The sequence below is a fragment of the Nymphalis io genome, chromosome 14, assembly GCF_905147045.1.
Source record: "Nymphalis io chromosome 14, ilAglIoxx1.1, whole genome shotgun sequence".
In the NCBI taxonomy this organism is placed as follows: domain Eukaryota; kingdom Metazoa; phylum Arthropoda; class Insecta; order Lepidoptera; family Nymphalidae; genus Nymphalis; species Nymphalis io.
In genome coordinates this window covers 8,916,168-8,935,211 of record NC_065901.1, presented here as the reverse complement: position 1 = coordinate 8,935,211, position 19,044 = coordinate 8,916,168, and the positions used below count along the sequence as shown (strand labels likewise).

The 19,044-nt window shown below is 32.0% G+C and overlaps 3 protein-coding genes across 5 annotated transcripts in view; 1 reads left to right on the top strand and 2 right to left on the bottom strand.

Moving 5' to 3' along the window:
- Positions 1-3,176: 3,176 nt before the first annotated feature.
- On the bottom strand, positions 3,177-4,972 carry LOC126773275 (ribose-phosphate pyrophosphokinase 2-like). Its single transcript, XM_050494099.1, has one exon. It carries the CDS (start codon positions 4,854-4,856, stop codon positions 3,816-3,818), a length of 1,041 nt encoding a protein of 346 aa, XP_050350056.1. The 5' UTR covers positions 4,857-4,972; the 3' UTR covers positions 3,177-3,815.
- A 1,424-nt stretch (positions 4,973-6,396) lies between these two features.
- LOC126773205 (sucrase-isomaltase, intestinal-like) lies at positions 6,397-11,390 on the bottom strand. Of its 3 annotated transcripts, none has more exons than XM_050493942.1 (7): positions 11,234-11,390; positions 10,866-11,003; positions 9,840-10,773; positions 9,548-9,755; positions 8,722-9,054; positions 7,714-8,484; positions 6,397-6,838 (listed from the first exon to the last, which is right to left on the bottom strand). In XM_050493942.1, the coding sequence occupies exons 2-7, from the start codon at positions 10,939-10,941 to the stop codon at positions 6,476-6,478; spliced, it is 2,685 nt and encodes an 894-aa protein (XP_050349899.1). In that variant the 5' UTR covers positions 10,942-11,003; positions 11,234-11,390; the 3' UTR covers positions 6,397-6,475. The 3 variants fall into 3 exon arrangements, with proteins under 3 accessions (XP_050349899.1, XP_050349900.1, XP_050349898.1); XM_050493943.1 differs by having other exon boundaries at positions 11,206-11,388; XM_050493941.1 differs by having other exon boundaries at positions 11,210-11,388.
- Positions 11,391-13,666: 2,276 nt separating this feature from the next.
- The window catches only part of LOC126773509 (adipokinetic hormone/corazonin-related peptide receptor variant I-like), a 30,735-nt gene continuing 25,357 nt past the window's right edge, over positions 13,667-19,044 (top strand). The window contains exon 1 of the mRNA XM_050494460.1: positions 13,667-13,945. Within this exon, the coding sequence (XP_050350417.1) occupies positions 13,667-13,945 (279 nt within the window). The remainder of the gene's footprint in view (positions 13,946-19,044) is intronic.

Below are 19,044 nucleotides of genomic sequence, written 5' to 3'. Positions count from 1 at the left end.
ACATGGGTAAATAAAAAAGTCGTATTTCCAAAGAAGGTTATTAGAAAAAAAATTACAATAAACAACTAAGAGCATAAAAAAAGCACACCTAATCCTTGTGATATGAATCTACAGTTTTATGTTCATTTTTTTATCAAGCATTTACTTTGTCGGTTTAAATTAATATAACTGTGTTTGATGTGTTGCTTAGCCAAAGGTGTACAGCCTGGAATCCGGATTATAATTAAGTGAGTATAAAGAATATCACCGACTAGTGATTGTTGGTTTGGTTAGAATTGTAAAAAGTGATGTTTGATTATTTTAATTAACCAGTACATATCTTAAGGTTTTTGGCATATGTGAAAAAGTCGCATGAATCATGCACGATTTATATCTAGATCGTGACCTGCAAAGTCTACACCTAATTTTCAGTCTGTAGATAAAGAGTTAGTGCGTAGACAGAGAAACAAATAGACCAAGGGGCCGTGAAACCGCGATTGAGACAGAGATAGTTTGTCAATATGTGCGTATAATGTTGCCATAGTAACTGCATTCCCCGTTTGGGAGATAAATAATTTTCGGGATTTAATTAAAAAAAAAATAAGGTTATTAAATTTTACTTTTTAATATTTATTATTCATTTTTTTGTTTAAAATATTTTTTTGTTTTCCAACTACACCCAAAACCTGTTGCATTGTTTGTTTTTGTTTCCGTTATCAATAGTATTTCAGCATCTTTACATGGTACTGGATTAGCATTCCCCTCAGATGTTGAAATCTAAATCACTGAATTAAATTATTAATAAAGAAAGGTTGCCACATACATTTCTATGTTAACCTCTTGATTCAGAATATAATAATATTATAAATTAATGAAGAATGTTAAATAATGTTGTCGTTAGGTAATTATAAATAGGAGAACGAATAAATTAAAATAACATATTTACATATAACGAAGCACTTTAGGTTATTATTGGAATCCGTATTTATTTGTTTACATTCTCGACGAGTCGATATTTTTTATCAAAAATCGGGACTTTTTTTTAGCTGACGCTGGCAGCACTTTCATGGTAAATAATTATAGGTTATGAATGATAAAAACTGGAAAATCCTATTATCTTCAGGATTTTAATGCAATATAAGGTTTCGTCCTGCTAGGGCATAAATAAATATCACTGAGAACCTATATTTAGGGACAAAATAGACGTACTTACGCGTAAAAACACATGCCGGCAACAATTTTCTTCTTGCTATCGCTTTAACATGAAATAATACGACAATGCACCATTGTATAACCTTCGATATGATATAAGGATTGTTTCTCGGCCTTTTCACTGGATTAGAATAGTTTTCTAACATAAAAATAAGCAAAAATTGAACAAAAAACACAATGAACCCACCAACTGTCAAGTTTGGTGTTTGTTTCGCTACTCAAGTAGCGAAACAAACACCAAAACTGGTTACGCGATAAGGGACAAAAGATTTGATAATTCTATCTCTGTCGAAACCATTTGTAACGTAATTTTCGTTCTCTTTCTTGTGTAAGTGAGGAGAAAATCGTCGTTGCGTCTAATAGTTTCTCTGTCTACGAGTTAGTGCCTTTGACATTGCACAGACAATAAATAGTTTAGCTATGGTCCCAACGTTGAACATCTACAACGTGTTGGTCCTCATTTGCCCAGAATCTTGGCAATGTTATTTTCCTTTTGTCTATCTCATGCATATTTGCCAAGTAATATGATAAAAACAATAGTGATACTTAATATAAAAAATAAAACGGGTGATAGTTCAGATAAGAATAATTATAGGCCTATATCACTAGCTACGATAATTTCCAAAGTTTTTGACAGTGTGCTCAACAATCAACTTTATAAATATTTTAAGCCATATGATAATCAGTTTGGTTTTCGATCTGGTCTCTTGACTGAAACTGCAATATTAAGTTAAGCAAACTGTAAAATACTATACGCACCGTAAAACACCTATTTACGCATGTTTTCTCGATCTGTCGAAAACATTTGATTTGGTTGCCTATGATATCCTTTGGATAAAGCTGGAACAGACACAAATACCACCAGAGGTTACTAGAATTTTAAAACATTGGTATAGCAATCAAATTAACAATGTCAAATGGGATGGAGCGCTATCTCGATCATATAGTTTGGAATGTGGGGTAAGGCGAGGAGGGCTAAGCTCACCTACGCTCTTCAATCTTTATATTAACGAGCTCATTGATATACTCAGTAACCAGCATGTTGGTTGCCATATTGATAGAGTTAACGTCAATAATATCAGTTACGCTGATGATATGGTTTTGCTTAGCGCATCAGTTTGTGGTCTAAGAAAACTATTAGCAGCTTGTGAAGCCTATGCCAAATGATGTTTGCTGAAGCGAATATAGACTGTTTTTACGCATTAATGCGAAAAAAGTGTGTATCCTTGGTTCACAGGGTGCGGGTCAGCTCCAACAAAATTCTAATCATTGTTGCTAACAGACTAGACTGTATATTTATAAACCGCTGTTGTAAAGTTTCAGCTGGACCAGTAAATTGTATAAGTAATAGATAGTAGTGTTTATTTTTTTGTATATTAGTTGTTACTTGAATAAAAAAAATATTATTATTATTATAAAACATATAAAATCGTATGAATACGATACGACCTAAATCGGACATTTGCCAACACTGCGTAGCGGTAACGTGCAAAACGCAGCACAAACCTTGGAGTTCGCAGAGAACAAAGTGGTAAGAAGTATCTAAAAACGATGACCTATTAATAAACCCAAAAAAAGTGTCTACCGAAATTTATGAAATAAATATATACATGAAATAGGGGTTAAAATTAAATTAAATTGTCAGAATTTTGCTTCTGTACCTAGAAAGTATTATATTGTGTTGAGAAATATGCCTTATTTGTTTTATTAAGCATTTTATCCCCACTCGTAACACAAGCTTTATACGTGATTGAAGAAAAATGGAATGATAGTAATCTAGGAAACATACGTTGCTATTATTGTAATGATGTATATAAAAAAACCGATTAAATTACAATTTTAATAACATGTTTGTTGTAGTAAAGGCACCAAAGTCCAACAATCAAGGATTAACATAAGTACCTACCTGGTGAGATAATTATTGTTAAAAGATTATTAAATTTATATTTCAAATAAGTTACATGATAGAAATAGAATTTGAGTATGATTGAAGTAAAACAACAATATAGTCTACTTTATTACAAATTTTATACTGAAATTAATAACAAAGAGTTCGCTAAGGCAGTTTTATTGCTTTCGGCATTTTCTTCCAGACGATCTTTGATTATTGGATTTTTGTTCAAATAGTCGTTTCTACATAAAATCGAAAAATATATGTATAAACTTACATTTTGCGAAATACTTATAATTTGCTACAATGATTTATTTCATAATATATTTTTTGCTAATAAATAAGATTTCCCACTTAAATGTATTATTATTTATAACAAGATTTGAATAAATCTAGTTCACTATGATCTACATAATTTAATAAGCAACACTCTTTCTGCTCTTGACGTATTGATTTATGATCCATTGTTTGTTTGTTTACGTTCTCGGCGTGTTGATTTAACGTAATAAGATAATTTGATTAATTTATAAGAAACGTAATTGCAAGTATAACTCGATACAGCCAAGTGTTGGAATGAAATTAACATATGAAATTAAAGGTATTATATATTATTGAACAATTCGTTTAATTTTTGTCTTATACAAGTTTTTTTAGGATATCAGAAAGCTAGAAGCTTATAATAATTCAACTTCAAATTGTTCAGTGTTCAGCCAGTGACTTATTTTTAATATAATTAATAGGGGACGTTTGTAAAGAGATACGAAACCGACTCTGCATAATGGGTTCTTCGTATAGCCTCTGCTAGCATCACTGAAATGTCCATGGTCTGTAATTTTGGGCACAGTTTCATATTTTTATCTTGAGGTATTGTATTTGTTACTACCAAAGCCTCCAAGCATGAATTGTTTATTTTATCAATGGCGTTACCGGCAAGAACTCCATGAGTTAATATAGCGTAAATTTTATTAGCACCAGCTTCACGTAATTTTTCAGCTCCTTTGACAATGGTATCACAGGTGTCAGCCATATCATCAACCATAATAGCCGTTCTATTTCTTACGTCACCTACCAAAACTGTTGAATCTACGTCGTTCGCTCTTTGTCTTTCTTTATGAATAATAGCAAAGTCGATATCAAGTCTGTCTGCTATAGATGTCATACGCTTTACACCGCCAGCATCAGGCGAAACCATAACGCTACTTTTCCATTCTGGAATATTATCTTTTATCCACTTGGTGATTGCTGGCTCTGCGTATAAGTTGTCAACGGGAATGTTAAAGAAACCTTGAATTTGAAATGCGTGTAAATCTATCGTAATGACATGATCAGCTCCAGCAACTGATATAAGGTTAGCAAGAAGTTTAGCTGTGATTGGGGCACGACTTTTTTCTTTCTTGTCTTGCCTCGAGTAAGGGAAACATGGAATAACTGCTGTTACTCGGGAAGCTGATGCGATTTTACAAGCATTAATCATGATCAGCAGTTCCATAAGGTTATCATTAATTTCGCCGCAACCACTTTGCACAATATACACATCTTCTCCACGGACGGATTCACCAATTTCAACATTCGTTTCCTTGTTACTGAACTTTTTAGTGGTAGCTCTGCTTAAATCTAGACCAAGTCTAGTGACGATTCTTTTCGCTAAATCTGGATGCGAACTTCCAGTAAATACTTTTATGTTTGGCATTCTGGAAATTTGCTCTGTGGTGTTCGTTTCTTTTTGATTCTGTTTCAAGTCCACTAATTTTCCGTTATTTACGTCTGATGTCATTAGCCTGACTGATGCAAGTAAAGTATGCCGAAACTAGTGATCGCGTCAGTATATGAGCTGTTATTTGCCACAAACTGATTTATCAAAGTTCAAGATGAGGTCGAGTCATATCTCAGCATCCCCGCAATGAAATACTGTTTGTTATCAACAAGTGTGTAACGATATAGACAAACAAAATTACATCATATTAAATATTTATATAACGAGTTGAAGTTATCATTGCCAATTACTTTTACTTTTAATCTCAGTGATTTCTGGTTTGTTAGCAAATCAAAATAAGCAATTAACATATTCTATTAAACTTTGTTACTCCTAAATGATAAAATAAATATTAATTGGTATTAATAAGAATGTTTTATTTTCAATTTTTTCAATAATATATCCATTAGACTAAAAATAATTAGTGTGTTTTTTATTATTTCGCGTAAGTTCGTATTTAATTTTAATTGTATTATAATACAAAGAAGTTAAATTTTCAGCGTTAATTTAATTTCTATTTATTAATAAAGAGCATTTATTTATTAAATTGCATTTTTTTTAAATGTACGTAGTTATATATTTGTATTTATAGATTGGAAGCTTCCTGACATTCCATAATTAGATGAATTAAGGTGAAAGCTTGTTATGTAAATAATTAGCATTGGCATTTATTTTCAACATTTTGACGTTTAATTATTTAAAATGTTTTCGTTTATTGCTTTTTATCTACATGCAGTTACGTATTATACATACATGAAATGGTAATTGCAGCCCCGGGTTTATGTACCTTTTTTTTAAATAATATTATATTATCTTCTTATCATATTATATAGTTTTTGTATTCATATTTTGCCTAAGAGCACGATATATCGTTAATGTCTTTTTATTATTATAATATGAGGTAATAATTATTATATAATCCTTAATTCTGGGAAGTTGAACTCTCAGTGACTATTTTATATACATTATTATTATTTGACACGGTGTTAATCAGCTATGTTTAATAAAATGACGTTATTTTTAAGAATTATATCAGCCTTATTATTTGGGTATGAAAAAAATTCAATTATGTAGGTTCAATTAATAATCTATATGGTGTGGTCTTTTGATTAGTTCCAATTATTAGATTTTCCTGCTTCGAAACTGCATCGAAAAGTTATATCTTAGCGTATCATTAATTCACATTATTAGAATTTCGTTTTTATTGATAAAGACATATTTGTGTTATTGAGTGTACATTTATTTTAATTGACCTTTTGCCACTCGGCCATGACATAAAATTATTATTTATAATTTTATTATAACGTACTTAAAATCGCATTTAGAAATGTTCAGGACGAAAGGATTAATGATTAATCTATTTGCAGTTTGATTCTGATTAGATTTTATCTAATTGATATAATTAGAGTTGATAAAGCATGCTCACAAACAATTACATGATTTATACAATTAAAATATCTTGGGATTTCAAAAAGTATAGATGTTTCATAATTTGGACTTAATAATTAAGTGGACAAAGTACAAAAACTTCTCAATGAGAAGTGAAAAATTAAACAAACAATATTGTTGTATATTTAATATAAAAAAAACTACAATACTATATTAGTGTACACACGTTATAAAATAAAATGTTTAATAGATTAAGATATCAAATTTATGACAATTTCGCTAGTTTCTAAATGACACAAATCGGTAAATTCTTTGAATTCTCTATGGTTATCATAATTATTATACTCATCAGCCAAACCATAGACACTAAAATATTCTAAATCATATGCCCACGTTCCAGTGTTGATATCACAAATGGGATCGAAGTCATTACCTTTTGCTGTTATTGTCATATTTTTTTCGTTTGCGTCAAAGAATAATGTCAAATCGGGCGTAACATAAAGCTTTCCAGATGCATGACAATTTTCAGTTTCATTAGTTTTTATACATTCCAAAGCAATTATTGCTGAGAACGGAATAAAAAGTCGCGTCTCCTCCGCAGTTAATTGAGCGTCCTGAAATTTTAAATTGAAGTCATCACAATCATAATAGCATTACGGTAGGGGGTAAGTTATGTTGTTCCAGTTTCACGCAAAAACTACTAAACCGACTGATATGGAACTTTTACATATTATTTTAGTTTATAGTTTCAAATCGGACATAGGACATTTGGTATGTTGCATAATTTTTCAAAATCAATATAGCTTAATATAATGCTGACGCAGCCGGAGAAAAAACGAATTTTACAGAGATGTTAGGGGCAGCATATAATTATGTACGTTTTATATATAACTTACAGTAAATGTTTTTATGTTTAAACAAAAGGGGAAACAACAACGATCACTGTAGTCTAATTGAATTCAACCAAAGTATTAATTATTATAAAAATAAATGACATATTCATTTTAAACGTTAATTTTTTTCATCTAATTTGATAACTTTAATTGAAAGAAGACCAGTTTATGTGACAACAATATACCTTTTAAATATGTTTTGAGAACCAACCAATCAATGTGCAACTCATATTCTTTAATTACGAAAAGCTTCGTGGATCAGTGGCGCGTACATTTTTTTAATTTATTTTTTTATTTTATAGAATAGGAAGGCGAACGAGCATATGGGCCACCTGATGGTAAGTGACCACCAACGCCCATAGATATTGGCATTGTAAGAAATGTTAACCATCGCTTACATCACCAATGCGCCACCAACCTTGGGAACTAATATGTTATGTCCCTTGTGCCTGTAATTATATAAATATCCGAGTCTTTATCTTTAACACAGGATAAGTAGCGATGTAGAATTTTATAGTTTTAAATATTTTTGGTTATATATAATTAAATACTTTATGTTTATTAATAAACTGTTCTTAAAAAATATATTTTCTTACCCTTTGTAAAATTAATATTGATCCACCTCTGATAAAAGTCAAAAAATCCGCTTCAGTCGTTGTCATAGTCACAGGGTCTCCTTCATTGCCTTTTAATTTAAGGCCACCCCAAAGTTCATACCACGTACCGGGGGGTAACCATATATGAACATGACTTTGCATTGGTTGCAAATTGGGGGCAATCAGCAAGCTTTCTCCGACGCTAAATTGTGAATTGATATCATGAAGCGCTGCTGATGACGGAAATTGATAGAACATTGGTCGAAGTAGGGGCCCTTCTTGAAGTGTGGTGTAGAAATAAGGTAATAAACCTAATCTCCGATTTAATGCCTGAGTAATAATGGTTTTGTGAGTACCGTTAAAGGCAAAAGGGTATCTTGGAATATCTCTTGAATGAATTTTTATTAGTGGAAAATAAGTCGCTGCCAAGTACCATTTGATGCAGAGACTTGTCTGAGTGTCTGGACTATAATTTTCAGTATCACCGCAGATCGGAGATGACCAAAGCCACGAACCAGATATCCCTCCAATAGCAGCTGCAATTAGCTCTCTATGGAGATTGGTCCATGAGGCATCAATGTTTTGTCTATTTATTGCAAAGCGGCCGTTTATCCATAAACTACTCGAGGAAATAGGTGTATTATTCATTTTTTTACTAAAAGCGCTGGCGAAATTGTTGCCAAATTTGTTATGTTTGAATAAGTATAATTCGCTGCTATTTACAAGCGATAAGTTCCACTGTGGCGTGTGTTCAAAAACTTCTTCAAAATTCTGTTAATTTAAATATATATATTAAATAAAAACAAAATATTTTATAGATAACATTAATACAATGTAATAAAATCAATTCTAATAAATTTTTACACTAAATAAGTATTTAAGTATTATTAAAATAATTATTTAAGTATATTTTTTATTTGTTCTCATTGCCATATCACTTATTCATAGAACTAATAAATATGCAAAAAAACATTCTGATAATCATAATAATAATAAAAAAAATCAAACCTCATTAAAATATGGTAAATATAAATCGATGTCATCATAAGTCTTGTTTGATATATCTAAAGGCCAATTATTTTCCAAAACCACTCCATCTAATTCAGTATTATAGGCCCATAGAATATCCATAAATTCTTCTGAATTCAGATCGTAGCTTGGGTACACCACATCGTAATCATTGACAATGCCTTTGTATAACTCAAAATTTCTTTGCGAACGATACATGATATCTTTAAATGTAGGTATAATTCTACAGCTTTCTATTATTTCTCCTTCTTTTTTAGGATCTTCCATTTCTTCTGGCGTTGTTTCATTAGTTTCTTCCTTAATATATCGAATCTAAATATGATGAATATTTGATAAGTGAAATACTTCTTTTAAATGCCCTTGTACTTATCGTATATTTTTATTATATTTCGAATATGATTTTGAATACATAAATCTAATAAAACCCAACAATGATACTTTTTTAAAGTCATATCGGGACAATGGTATAACAAATCATAATTCTTAAAATTTGTTATAATATAAATCATATTTATTACACATTGACGAGGGTAGTGATTTAGTAAGCATGTTATTTGAAAATTAGTCTATTATTCTGATACTTATCAAATGCTTCGTTAAATGTAAGGTATGAAAACAAAATAATGTTTAAAAATGTAATAGTTTACGAAAGAATTTAGAAAGTTGCTCATAAATATAATAAACACAATTTAAAATTTCATGTAAAATTAACAGTCAAATTGTTGTGTTTTTCTAATACATTTTCTTAGCATTAAAAAAAATAATATTATTTTGTCAAAATTTCAATATCACCGCTAAAACTTACATGTGGTGACACGTGAGGTACAAATTTCTTTTTAGCATTTCTAACCAAAGTGGCGCCAGCATTCACACGATCAATGTTACTTCTCTCACTATTTTGACACTGATTGCTATTGAAGATTATTGGTTCATGACCACAGTGACTGTCGTATGGCATTCTTTCTCTTGTGGCGTTAGAGATGAAACTAGACAGATCCATGTCAGGAAGTTCACTGCAAAGAGAGTTTAAATAATATAACGGTACGGAGCAGATCGTGCGTAACATTTATTATTAAATATTGTGACTTAAAACTTACTTGCATACATGAATACCTAACATCCAATATTCCAATTGTTTGTTATATCCTATAATTTTCATGACATCCTGCATAATTTTCTTCGGTTCCGGTCCAGTAAACAAATGAAATTTAAAACCAAAACTTGTAATACTTCGTACAACAATTTGATTGTCAGTTCTTATAGTTATTTCTGTAGGATCGCTCACGTCAATTAATAAGCCATGAAAATTATCATTTATTTTAGCATAAATTAATGGAATTGAACTAAAACCATTGTCGTGGTTGTATATAACTTTTGTGCTATTTGTTTTCAAAGGTATCTCTCCCAATCCGTACATAGATTCGTTTGTTAATTTAAATACTATCTCCCAAATGTTATTAGAGGCTATTAGAGGTCCTCTTGCCATATTAAAAATGGTTCCTTGCGTCGCATTCACTATTACATTTAGTTCTGGTGACGATACTTCATACGAATAATCTTTGTTATACGTTCTGTTTCCGACCATAGAAAAATTTCTAGAATTGTAGAAAGTTAAAACCATGTGCGTAGTTGATTGTTCATTTATGGATAGCTTAATTTCTGGTAAACTGTTCTGGAATGCAAATGGTACTGTTGATATCCTAGGTTGTAGGGTAATGTATTCTGTCCATGGCTGGTCCATTATATAGGAAAATCTTGATGGTATTCGATGGTAGCACAGGTGTGTATTACGGTCGAAACAACAATGAGTGTGGCATTGTGATTCTGGCATAAATCCTACACCACAAGGTAGTCTTGCCTCTCTCGCAATTACACAGGAACCAACAGAGTATCCATCTGATGGTGGGAGACTTAAGCTTGTGAAAAATAAATAGCGATATAGTATTACGGGTGCCACTACAGCTACAAGTAAAAACACCACAGCAACTTTTAGTGGTCTGTTCAGTAAAATACTATGGTACCATTTAATTTCTGAAACGAAAATATTTAATATTAACTTCTCAGATTAATTTTGTAGGGAACATTATTTATCATTGACGTAGAAATTGTATTCTGAGCCTTACTTCTCACTTGTTGATACTGATATTTTAGTTCCGTGTCATCCCATTCGTTTTGGTGTTCATTAATATGTGGAATCATGATATTCAAATCCTTTTAAAATTATGGTGTAATAATATCACTTTCAGGCATCAGTTGAAATTCTAAAAAAATAGTAAAATAATTTTATGAATAATTATTTATATACTTATAATTATAAATTGCTTTTTTTTAAATCTACGAATGAAAAAAATAGATCGCTTTGTCAAAATTGCCTCAGTGAATATTTTTTAAAATAATTTAAATGAAGGCAGTCACATTCACAACGAAAATGCACTACACAAAATAAACTAATTATCACAATACCTACGTATTAATAAATAATAAAACTCACACACACTCATAATAACGTTATTTGATACACAAAAAACACTAATCGCTACGATTTGAATTATTTAAAAATTAAACAAAGTTATTGTGCAGTAATGTTGTTAATTCTTAAGCATCTATTGTTTTACTTATCAATAAAATTATTCAACGTATTGACGTTCTGTGAATACCGATAATCAGTAAACAAATTCTGATTTAATTGTTAGATAAAATATTAAGATAAGATTAAAACTTCAATTCGAAGCGAAAAGATAATACGACTTAAATTTCATTTGATTAGTGTCGATACTTGGTTATTGAAGCTTCATCAATATAAAAAAAATAACTATTAAAAATAAAATTATAAAAAATAAATCAAAGATTTAATTACTCATGTGAAAGTTAAGGAAAAACTGCCTTTAAGTGAATATAATATACTTAAATAATAAGTTTTTTTATTTTAGGGTAAACAGATAATAAATCTTGTTTTAAAAAAATACAATGTATAATAATAATAATTACAAAAAATTTTCTCCAATAAATTGCATTTAAAGCAAATTGCTCTTAATAATTTACAAGGCACTAGATAAAACAGCTGAGACCCAGTGGTTGGAACATGTAGTTCTTAATCAAAGATTGCGGGTTTCGTTTTGATATATAATTATAATGATAATAAAACGATTTTTATTTTACTATCGAAACTAACTTTTTTATTTTATACCATATTTATTGACGAGCCGGTTGGCGTGGTTGGTAGAACACTTGCCTTTCACGCCGAAGGTTGTGGGTTCGATGCCCCCCCAGGACAGACATTTGTGTGCATGAACATGTATGTTTGTCCTGAGTATTTACAAAAAAAAAGTAGTATATGTAGTATATCAGTTGTCTGGTTTCCATAGTACAAGCTTTGTACAAGCTTAATTTGGGATCAGATGGCCGTGTGTGAAAAATGTCCCCGAATATTATTATTATTATTATTTATTGGTTCCCCTTAATTATAAACTTTTTCTTATTATCTTCTACTACAATGTTGAATATCTGCAGGGCGTATATATTTTTTATGTGTTTAAAGTGTATTTAATTTAGTCTATGTATCAAATGCAGTGATAAAATGGTAACAATATCATTATCTTCGGCCTTGGCTAAAATAATTCCAATAAAACTTTTAGATCTAATATTATATTTAACCTATGAAGAAGCTTGAGATAACTTTAATCTTACGATACCGTTTTCATTGATTTTATTTTCGACCCACGTTAAAATTCAAGTATTTTCTTGACATTTAGTAAATGGAATGTGTTTTTATGTTCTCGGTTCTTCACGTACTTGGTGTTGTAATAAAAAGTTATATCACTACCTATTTGTATTTAATAAAAATATCATTGTCTTTCTGTGTGTTATACGAATTTCATTTTATCTGCTGTCTCAAGAATTGAAGGAATGTGTATTAATTATAGTATTTTTTTCTAAGCGGTTAATGTATAGACAAATTGGAAAATTGTCGTTTTTAAAAATAAAAATAAAAGTGGTCTGGTCACATGTCCTGCCTATTTTATGTTTAATGGTTTATTAAAAAACCAATCAATAATTATTAGAACCGATTGATGTGTTTTGAGATAATATATCAATTCATTGCATTTAAAATGGTCTTACGCGAAGAATTCAATTAGCTTGGACTAGATGTACAGTAATTATTATAAAATATATTTAAAAAAACCAAATCACGTTAAATTCAAACGTCATCGGGCGAAGATTGTTACGTTTTTAATTATAGTGACTTAAGTCAATAGCAACGATTGTTCTTAAGGTATGCAAGCATGTAAGCAAGAAGAAAATATTAATAATATATACATTATAAATATATATACATATATGTTAAAACATACGAACTCACGCACAGAGACATATCTGGAATCATCAAATTAGTCTTTAGGTAAAAGATGAATGTAATTTTTGGATGCTTTAGATTTATCAAAACTCGGATCCAAAAGTCGGATCCATTTTAATAAGAGTCCAATATTTGAATGTTTTATTTGCAAGAAACAATTATTCAGATTTGAATGAAATTTTATATTTATTATCGCTCACGGAATCATACATTCTTGACACTTGATTATTCAAAGCGTTTATACGGCACAGTTGGCTACGACGCTACGGAGAACGCACGTTTCATTTCGTAGCACTACAAGTCACTACGATGTTTCAAATACATCCTCATACGTAAAACTTTCATTTTGTCTCACGTTTTGAAAAAAAGTGTGCTATTGAATGTGTGTATAATATTAAAAATAAAGAAGTTGACGTGAAAAATGATCAAAACTGTGCTACGTACTTATAATATGAATAAAAAAATAATCATATAAAAAATTAATAGTAACTATTTGATACATTTTCTTTTTTTCATATTCTTGTTTAAAAAATATTGTTATAGTAAGTTTGAGTTAATATTTCTGTAACTATGCAAAATATAACATCGAACATATCACTTGACAATAAATTTTGGGACGATCCCAATGATGTGGCGAACGCAACCTCTTCTGTGGACACTGTACCGGTTGCAGACCAGGGTTTCGTTGTGGGTATATACAGCGCGTTGTTTGTAGTGGGTGCAGTTGGAAATGCATGTGTGTTTGTGGCTTTAGTGCGCTCACGAAGGCGAAAATCAAGGGTCAATCTTTTAATGACCCATCTAGTGGTCGCGGACCTGATAGTGATCTTCATTGTCATTCCACTTGAGGTAATAATTTTTTTTTATAGTTTTAGTTGCAGTGTTTTTTTTAATAGTTGATAGGTAAAACCCTATCAACTATATAACAGCTAACAGAAATAATTAGTATTGTTGAATTCCGGTTTGAATTGGAAGTGAGCCAGTGTAACAGGCAAAAGGTATATAACATCTTAGTTCCCAAGATTGGCAATGGTGATTCACGATGTAAAGAATAGTTATTGTGTACACTTACGATCGCGTGGCCCATTTGCCCGTCCACCTAGCTATTACATTAAAAAAGTTACATAAATATTATACAATGAAAATACTCATTTGATTGATACAGACTTGGTTTTATGTCATTCAATATTAAAAAAACAAACAATTTTAAGCGTGTAATTGTTTTTAAATTTAAAATATACACATATTTTATTAGTAAATATGTGTAATATTTACATAAAACAAAAATATAATAATATTTTTATATTCTTTATAAAACATAAGAAACACTTGTCATTAAAATTAAGGGTTTACTAGTTCATGGTATAAAGACCAATGGTAACAAAATAATGTTTTGTCATCCGAATTATTTGCAATGTTTTAAATCGATACGGAAATTAAAATCTTGACTCGACTTTTAACAATATTTGCTAACATATTGACTTTGTTAGTTACATTGAAGATAAGAAAGCGGTTACAATGGGTTACATTCAACCCATTATTTTGGTAACCCTATGTCAGAATACAGAAACGTGCAAAACAAAATTCAGATCATAGCTAACACCTTATACAAATATTTGTTTAGGATCCGAAAATTTTAAAATTTGTTTTTTTCTTAATTAATTTATTTATTTAAATAACAATACAAAATTTAACATAATGATAGCAGCAAAAAAACAATTAAGGTTAGTACGTGTGCTATCAATAGTCAGTCTACACTACAAATTTATACATTTAAATATGTACAAATACGTACACATATACACTTAAAGTGAACATAAAAAATATTGCTTTTATATGTACTCATGTCGTATATATTTTTATTTTATGTTTAGTGGTTTAATTAAATAATCAATCTATTTCATAAAATTTGGTAATTAAGAGGATTCAAACACTATATTTATTTTATTTAACACTTGTTGCACAATATATAAATAAGTTAAGAGAAATAGGAAACAATCAAAGAAAAAGGAAAATAAAAATGGTGCGCTAAGGCGGTCTTATAGCGATCTCTCATAGACAACCTTTGGTGAAAGAATTTTTGTAAGAGAACAGGTAAGTGCATTTACATGTAAAAAGGAGATACTAAATATTTAATAAACTACACATATCTAAATCCCACTAAGAACATATATATATACATACATTCATTTTTTTTATATAGAATAGGAAGGCGGACGAGTATATGGACCACCTGATGGTAAGTGGTCACCAAACGCCCTTAGACATTGGCATTGTAAGAAATGTTAACCATCAATCAATCAATCAAATGCGCCACCAACCTTGGGAACTAAGATTTTATGTCCCTTGTGCCTGTAATTACACTGGCTCACTCACCCTTCAAACCGGAACACAACAATACCAAATACTGCTGTTTTGCGGTAGAATATCTGATGAGTGGGTGGTACCTAACCAGACGAGCTTGCACAAAGCTCTACCACCAGTACACATACATATATATATATATTAAGGTCCATACATACGAAATTAGCGTTTTGTACGGGAGGAATATAAAGTCATTTTTTTATTGTAAAATATATTTAATTAATCAAAGTATGCACCGTTGTTATCTATGTACTTTTGCCATCTCATAGGTAGTTCATTGATCCCTTTACTAAAAAAACCATGGGGGCGAGAATCAATAAACTCTTTGAAGTCGGTTTGGACTGCCGCATCAGAGTTGAATTTTTTTCCTTGTAAGAAGTTGCCGAATATCTGTAGGTAGTGCATTCCATAGTTTCATGGTTTTTGCAGTAAAAGAGTTACTGTATTTTTGTGTCCGGCTGCATTTAGTATATATAATTGATATATTTAAAATATTGTCTATTAGTCAATTCAAAAACCTTTGATAAATAAGACATATTGCTCAACATAAGATTATATATTAAATATATTATACTACAGGGATATTACTAAGATATTTTTTCTATATAAACAAAGCCTTTGTTATTTAGTTTATAATAGAATCATTTACGTCACAGCCCACGCACCATTAGCTGTTTGAAGGTGTAATAAATAGACTTGTATCAGTTACATTTTTATATATACAAAGACTGGATTGAAGTAGGAAGTAAAAATGAAGTGAAGTACAAAAATGACACCCCGTTGAGATCTTTTCCGAGCCACGAGCGGAGCGTTATTGTAAAAGACCTTTGTTTTCAACAAAAATCTTGAAACGTGGTAAGCGTTTAATGAATATATCAAACGAATCGATGCGGGATCAAGCCACCAACAAAAGCATTCCCAAAGAGGGTTGTTGCAGGCTGTCGGCTAGCCGTAAGCCTGTCATAACCATTTACACCTTGATCCTATAAATGAGATAAGGATAAGCGTATGACTATTATATACTTTAAGCTACCATCGATTCGAAGTACAGTTTCGTTAGTAAAAATAGTTACTCTTTTTTATAAAATTTTAACTTCGTCTAATCTTGCAACTGAAATTAAATTTTACCCAACCGAATAAACTTTTGTTCTCTCTATTGTGTTGGTGACAATAAAATCCTGTATGTTATAAAAATATAATGTAATTTAGTTTTAAAAATATTTTACTAATTTTTTTTATCCTAACTAATATTATTAATGGGAACCGGATTGTATATGATATTTCGGGTTAATAATATGATATTATTAACCGAAACACAACAATACCGAATACTTCTGTTTTGCGGTAGAATATCTGTAAATGGGTGGTACCTACCCAGACGAGCTTGCACAAAGCCCTCCACCAGTAAAAGAAAGTGAGTTTAAAGTGTTTCCCTCACACGCGGGCAAAGACACGGGCGAAAACTAATAAGAAAAAATGTAAAATTAAATTTTTAAATACGTGCTAGTTGGGTGTTTATCAGTTCAGGAACCATTTAAATATTATATTAGATTGATTCGAGATACCCATCATTATTAATCTGCTAATCATTATTATATCGCTTTAGATTGTCTGCATAAATACAAAAAAAAAACTTGCTTAAATTTTTAAGTGTTTTAAGATTTCGTCAAGCAACAACAATTTTTTAACTTTTTTCTTATTATATATTAAAAACTTAATTTCACGCAAATACTTGTAACACACGACTAAAAAACATTGTAACGGCCCTAAAAAACGCCCGTATCATTTACAACCATCTCTTTCAGGCAGCATTTATGTCGCAAACTGGAATTCCTATAGTTATTAAATAAAATTCAATTGATTATAGCAACACAAAAAAACATGAAAAAATAATATTATCAAACTGATAAACTTGTAACATAAACTAGCATCAATTTAGAATAACAATAATAATAATAATTCCTAGGGGCTCCCGTAGCTTCTGGCGTCTGACCAAGTCTGTGCAAAACAATTTCTGCCAACCTTCGCTGCCACCGCTCAGAAATCCGGACGGATCGCTAGCTCACAGTCCGCAAGAGCAAGCTGATCTCCTGGCTAAACTCTTTGCCGACAATTCCGTCATCGATGATTGTAGTGCACTGCCACCTACAATACCTGCATGTGGCCATACGATGCCTGACATTAAAATCAGGCAACGTGATGTGCGTGCGGAGCTGCAATCACTTGATGTACGGAAAGCTAGCGGTCCCGATGGAATACCAGCCATAGTGCTGAAGAAGTGCGCAGCGGAGCTGTCTCCTGTGTTAACGCGCCTGTTCCAACTTTCTCTCTCTTTGGGAAGTGTGCCGGAGGCTTGGAGAAGAGCTAATGTGCAAGCGGTTCCCAAAAAAGGGGATCGGTCTGACCCGGCAAATTATCGGCCAATAGCTATCACCTCAGTACTTTGTAAGGTGATGGAACGGATTTTAAACAACCAACTGATCCATTACCTAGAAGATCACTCTTTAATTAATGATCGTCAATACGGGTTTCGACCAAAACGGTCCACAGATGATCTTCTAGCGTACGTAACGCACCTCTGGGGTGAAGCTATCGACAAGCATGGAGAATCGTTGACTGTCAGCCTCGATATCTCCAAGGCTTTCGACAGGGTCTGGCACAGAAGTCTTCTCTCCAAGCTGCCGGCATATGGTCTGCCTGCTCAGCTATGCACCTGGATTGCCAGCTTCCTACACAAGCGTAGCCTTCGTGTTTTAGTTGATGGTTGCGCTTCACAATTCTATGTAGTGAATGCTGGGGTCCCCCAGGGATCTGTGCTATCTCCCACACTCTTTCTTTTGCATATCAATGATATGCTCTCTCTTGGGAACATAGATTGCTATGCAGACGATAGTACAGTGCATGGTGGATACCACGGACGCGCAGTGGCTGGGCGAGCGGAAATTGAGGAGAGGCGGAAGAATCTTGTCATTGAACTCGATAGGACGTTAGAGCTCATCGCCAAATGGGGCTCTGATAATCTTGTTGAGTTTAATGCCAAGAAAACACAGGTAGGCGCTCTCACGGCGAAAAAGTCAACATTTTCCTCTCTTCCCTCCCTCTGTGGTACTCCGCTGGTGATGCAAAGCAAAATCGCCATGCTGGGGATTGACGTTCGCTGCGACCTTAGTCCAAGGGATTACATCGAGGCTGTTATAAAAACAGCTTCACGGAAACTCGGAGTTCTGAACAAGGTGCGGCGCTTTTTCACGCCACAACAACTGTGCCTGCTGTACAAAACACAGGTACGGTCTTGCGTGGAATATTGCTCGCACCTTTGGGATGGCTCCGCTAAGTACCTACTTGAGGCCTTGGACCGGTTGCAGCGACGTGCCGTACGCATTATTGGCGACGTAAAGGTCACAAACACCCTTGAACCTTTACAATTGCGTCGTGAGATAGCAGCACTGAGCGCTTTCTATCGACTGTATCACGGCGAGTGTTCTGAGGAATTATTCTCTCTAATTCCTGCTTCCCCCTTCCTTCTTAAGTCCACGCGAGCTGGTTCTCGATGTCACCGCCTAACTGTGACATCAATTCCATCG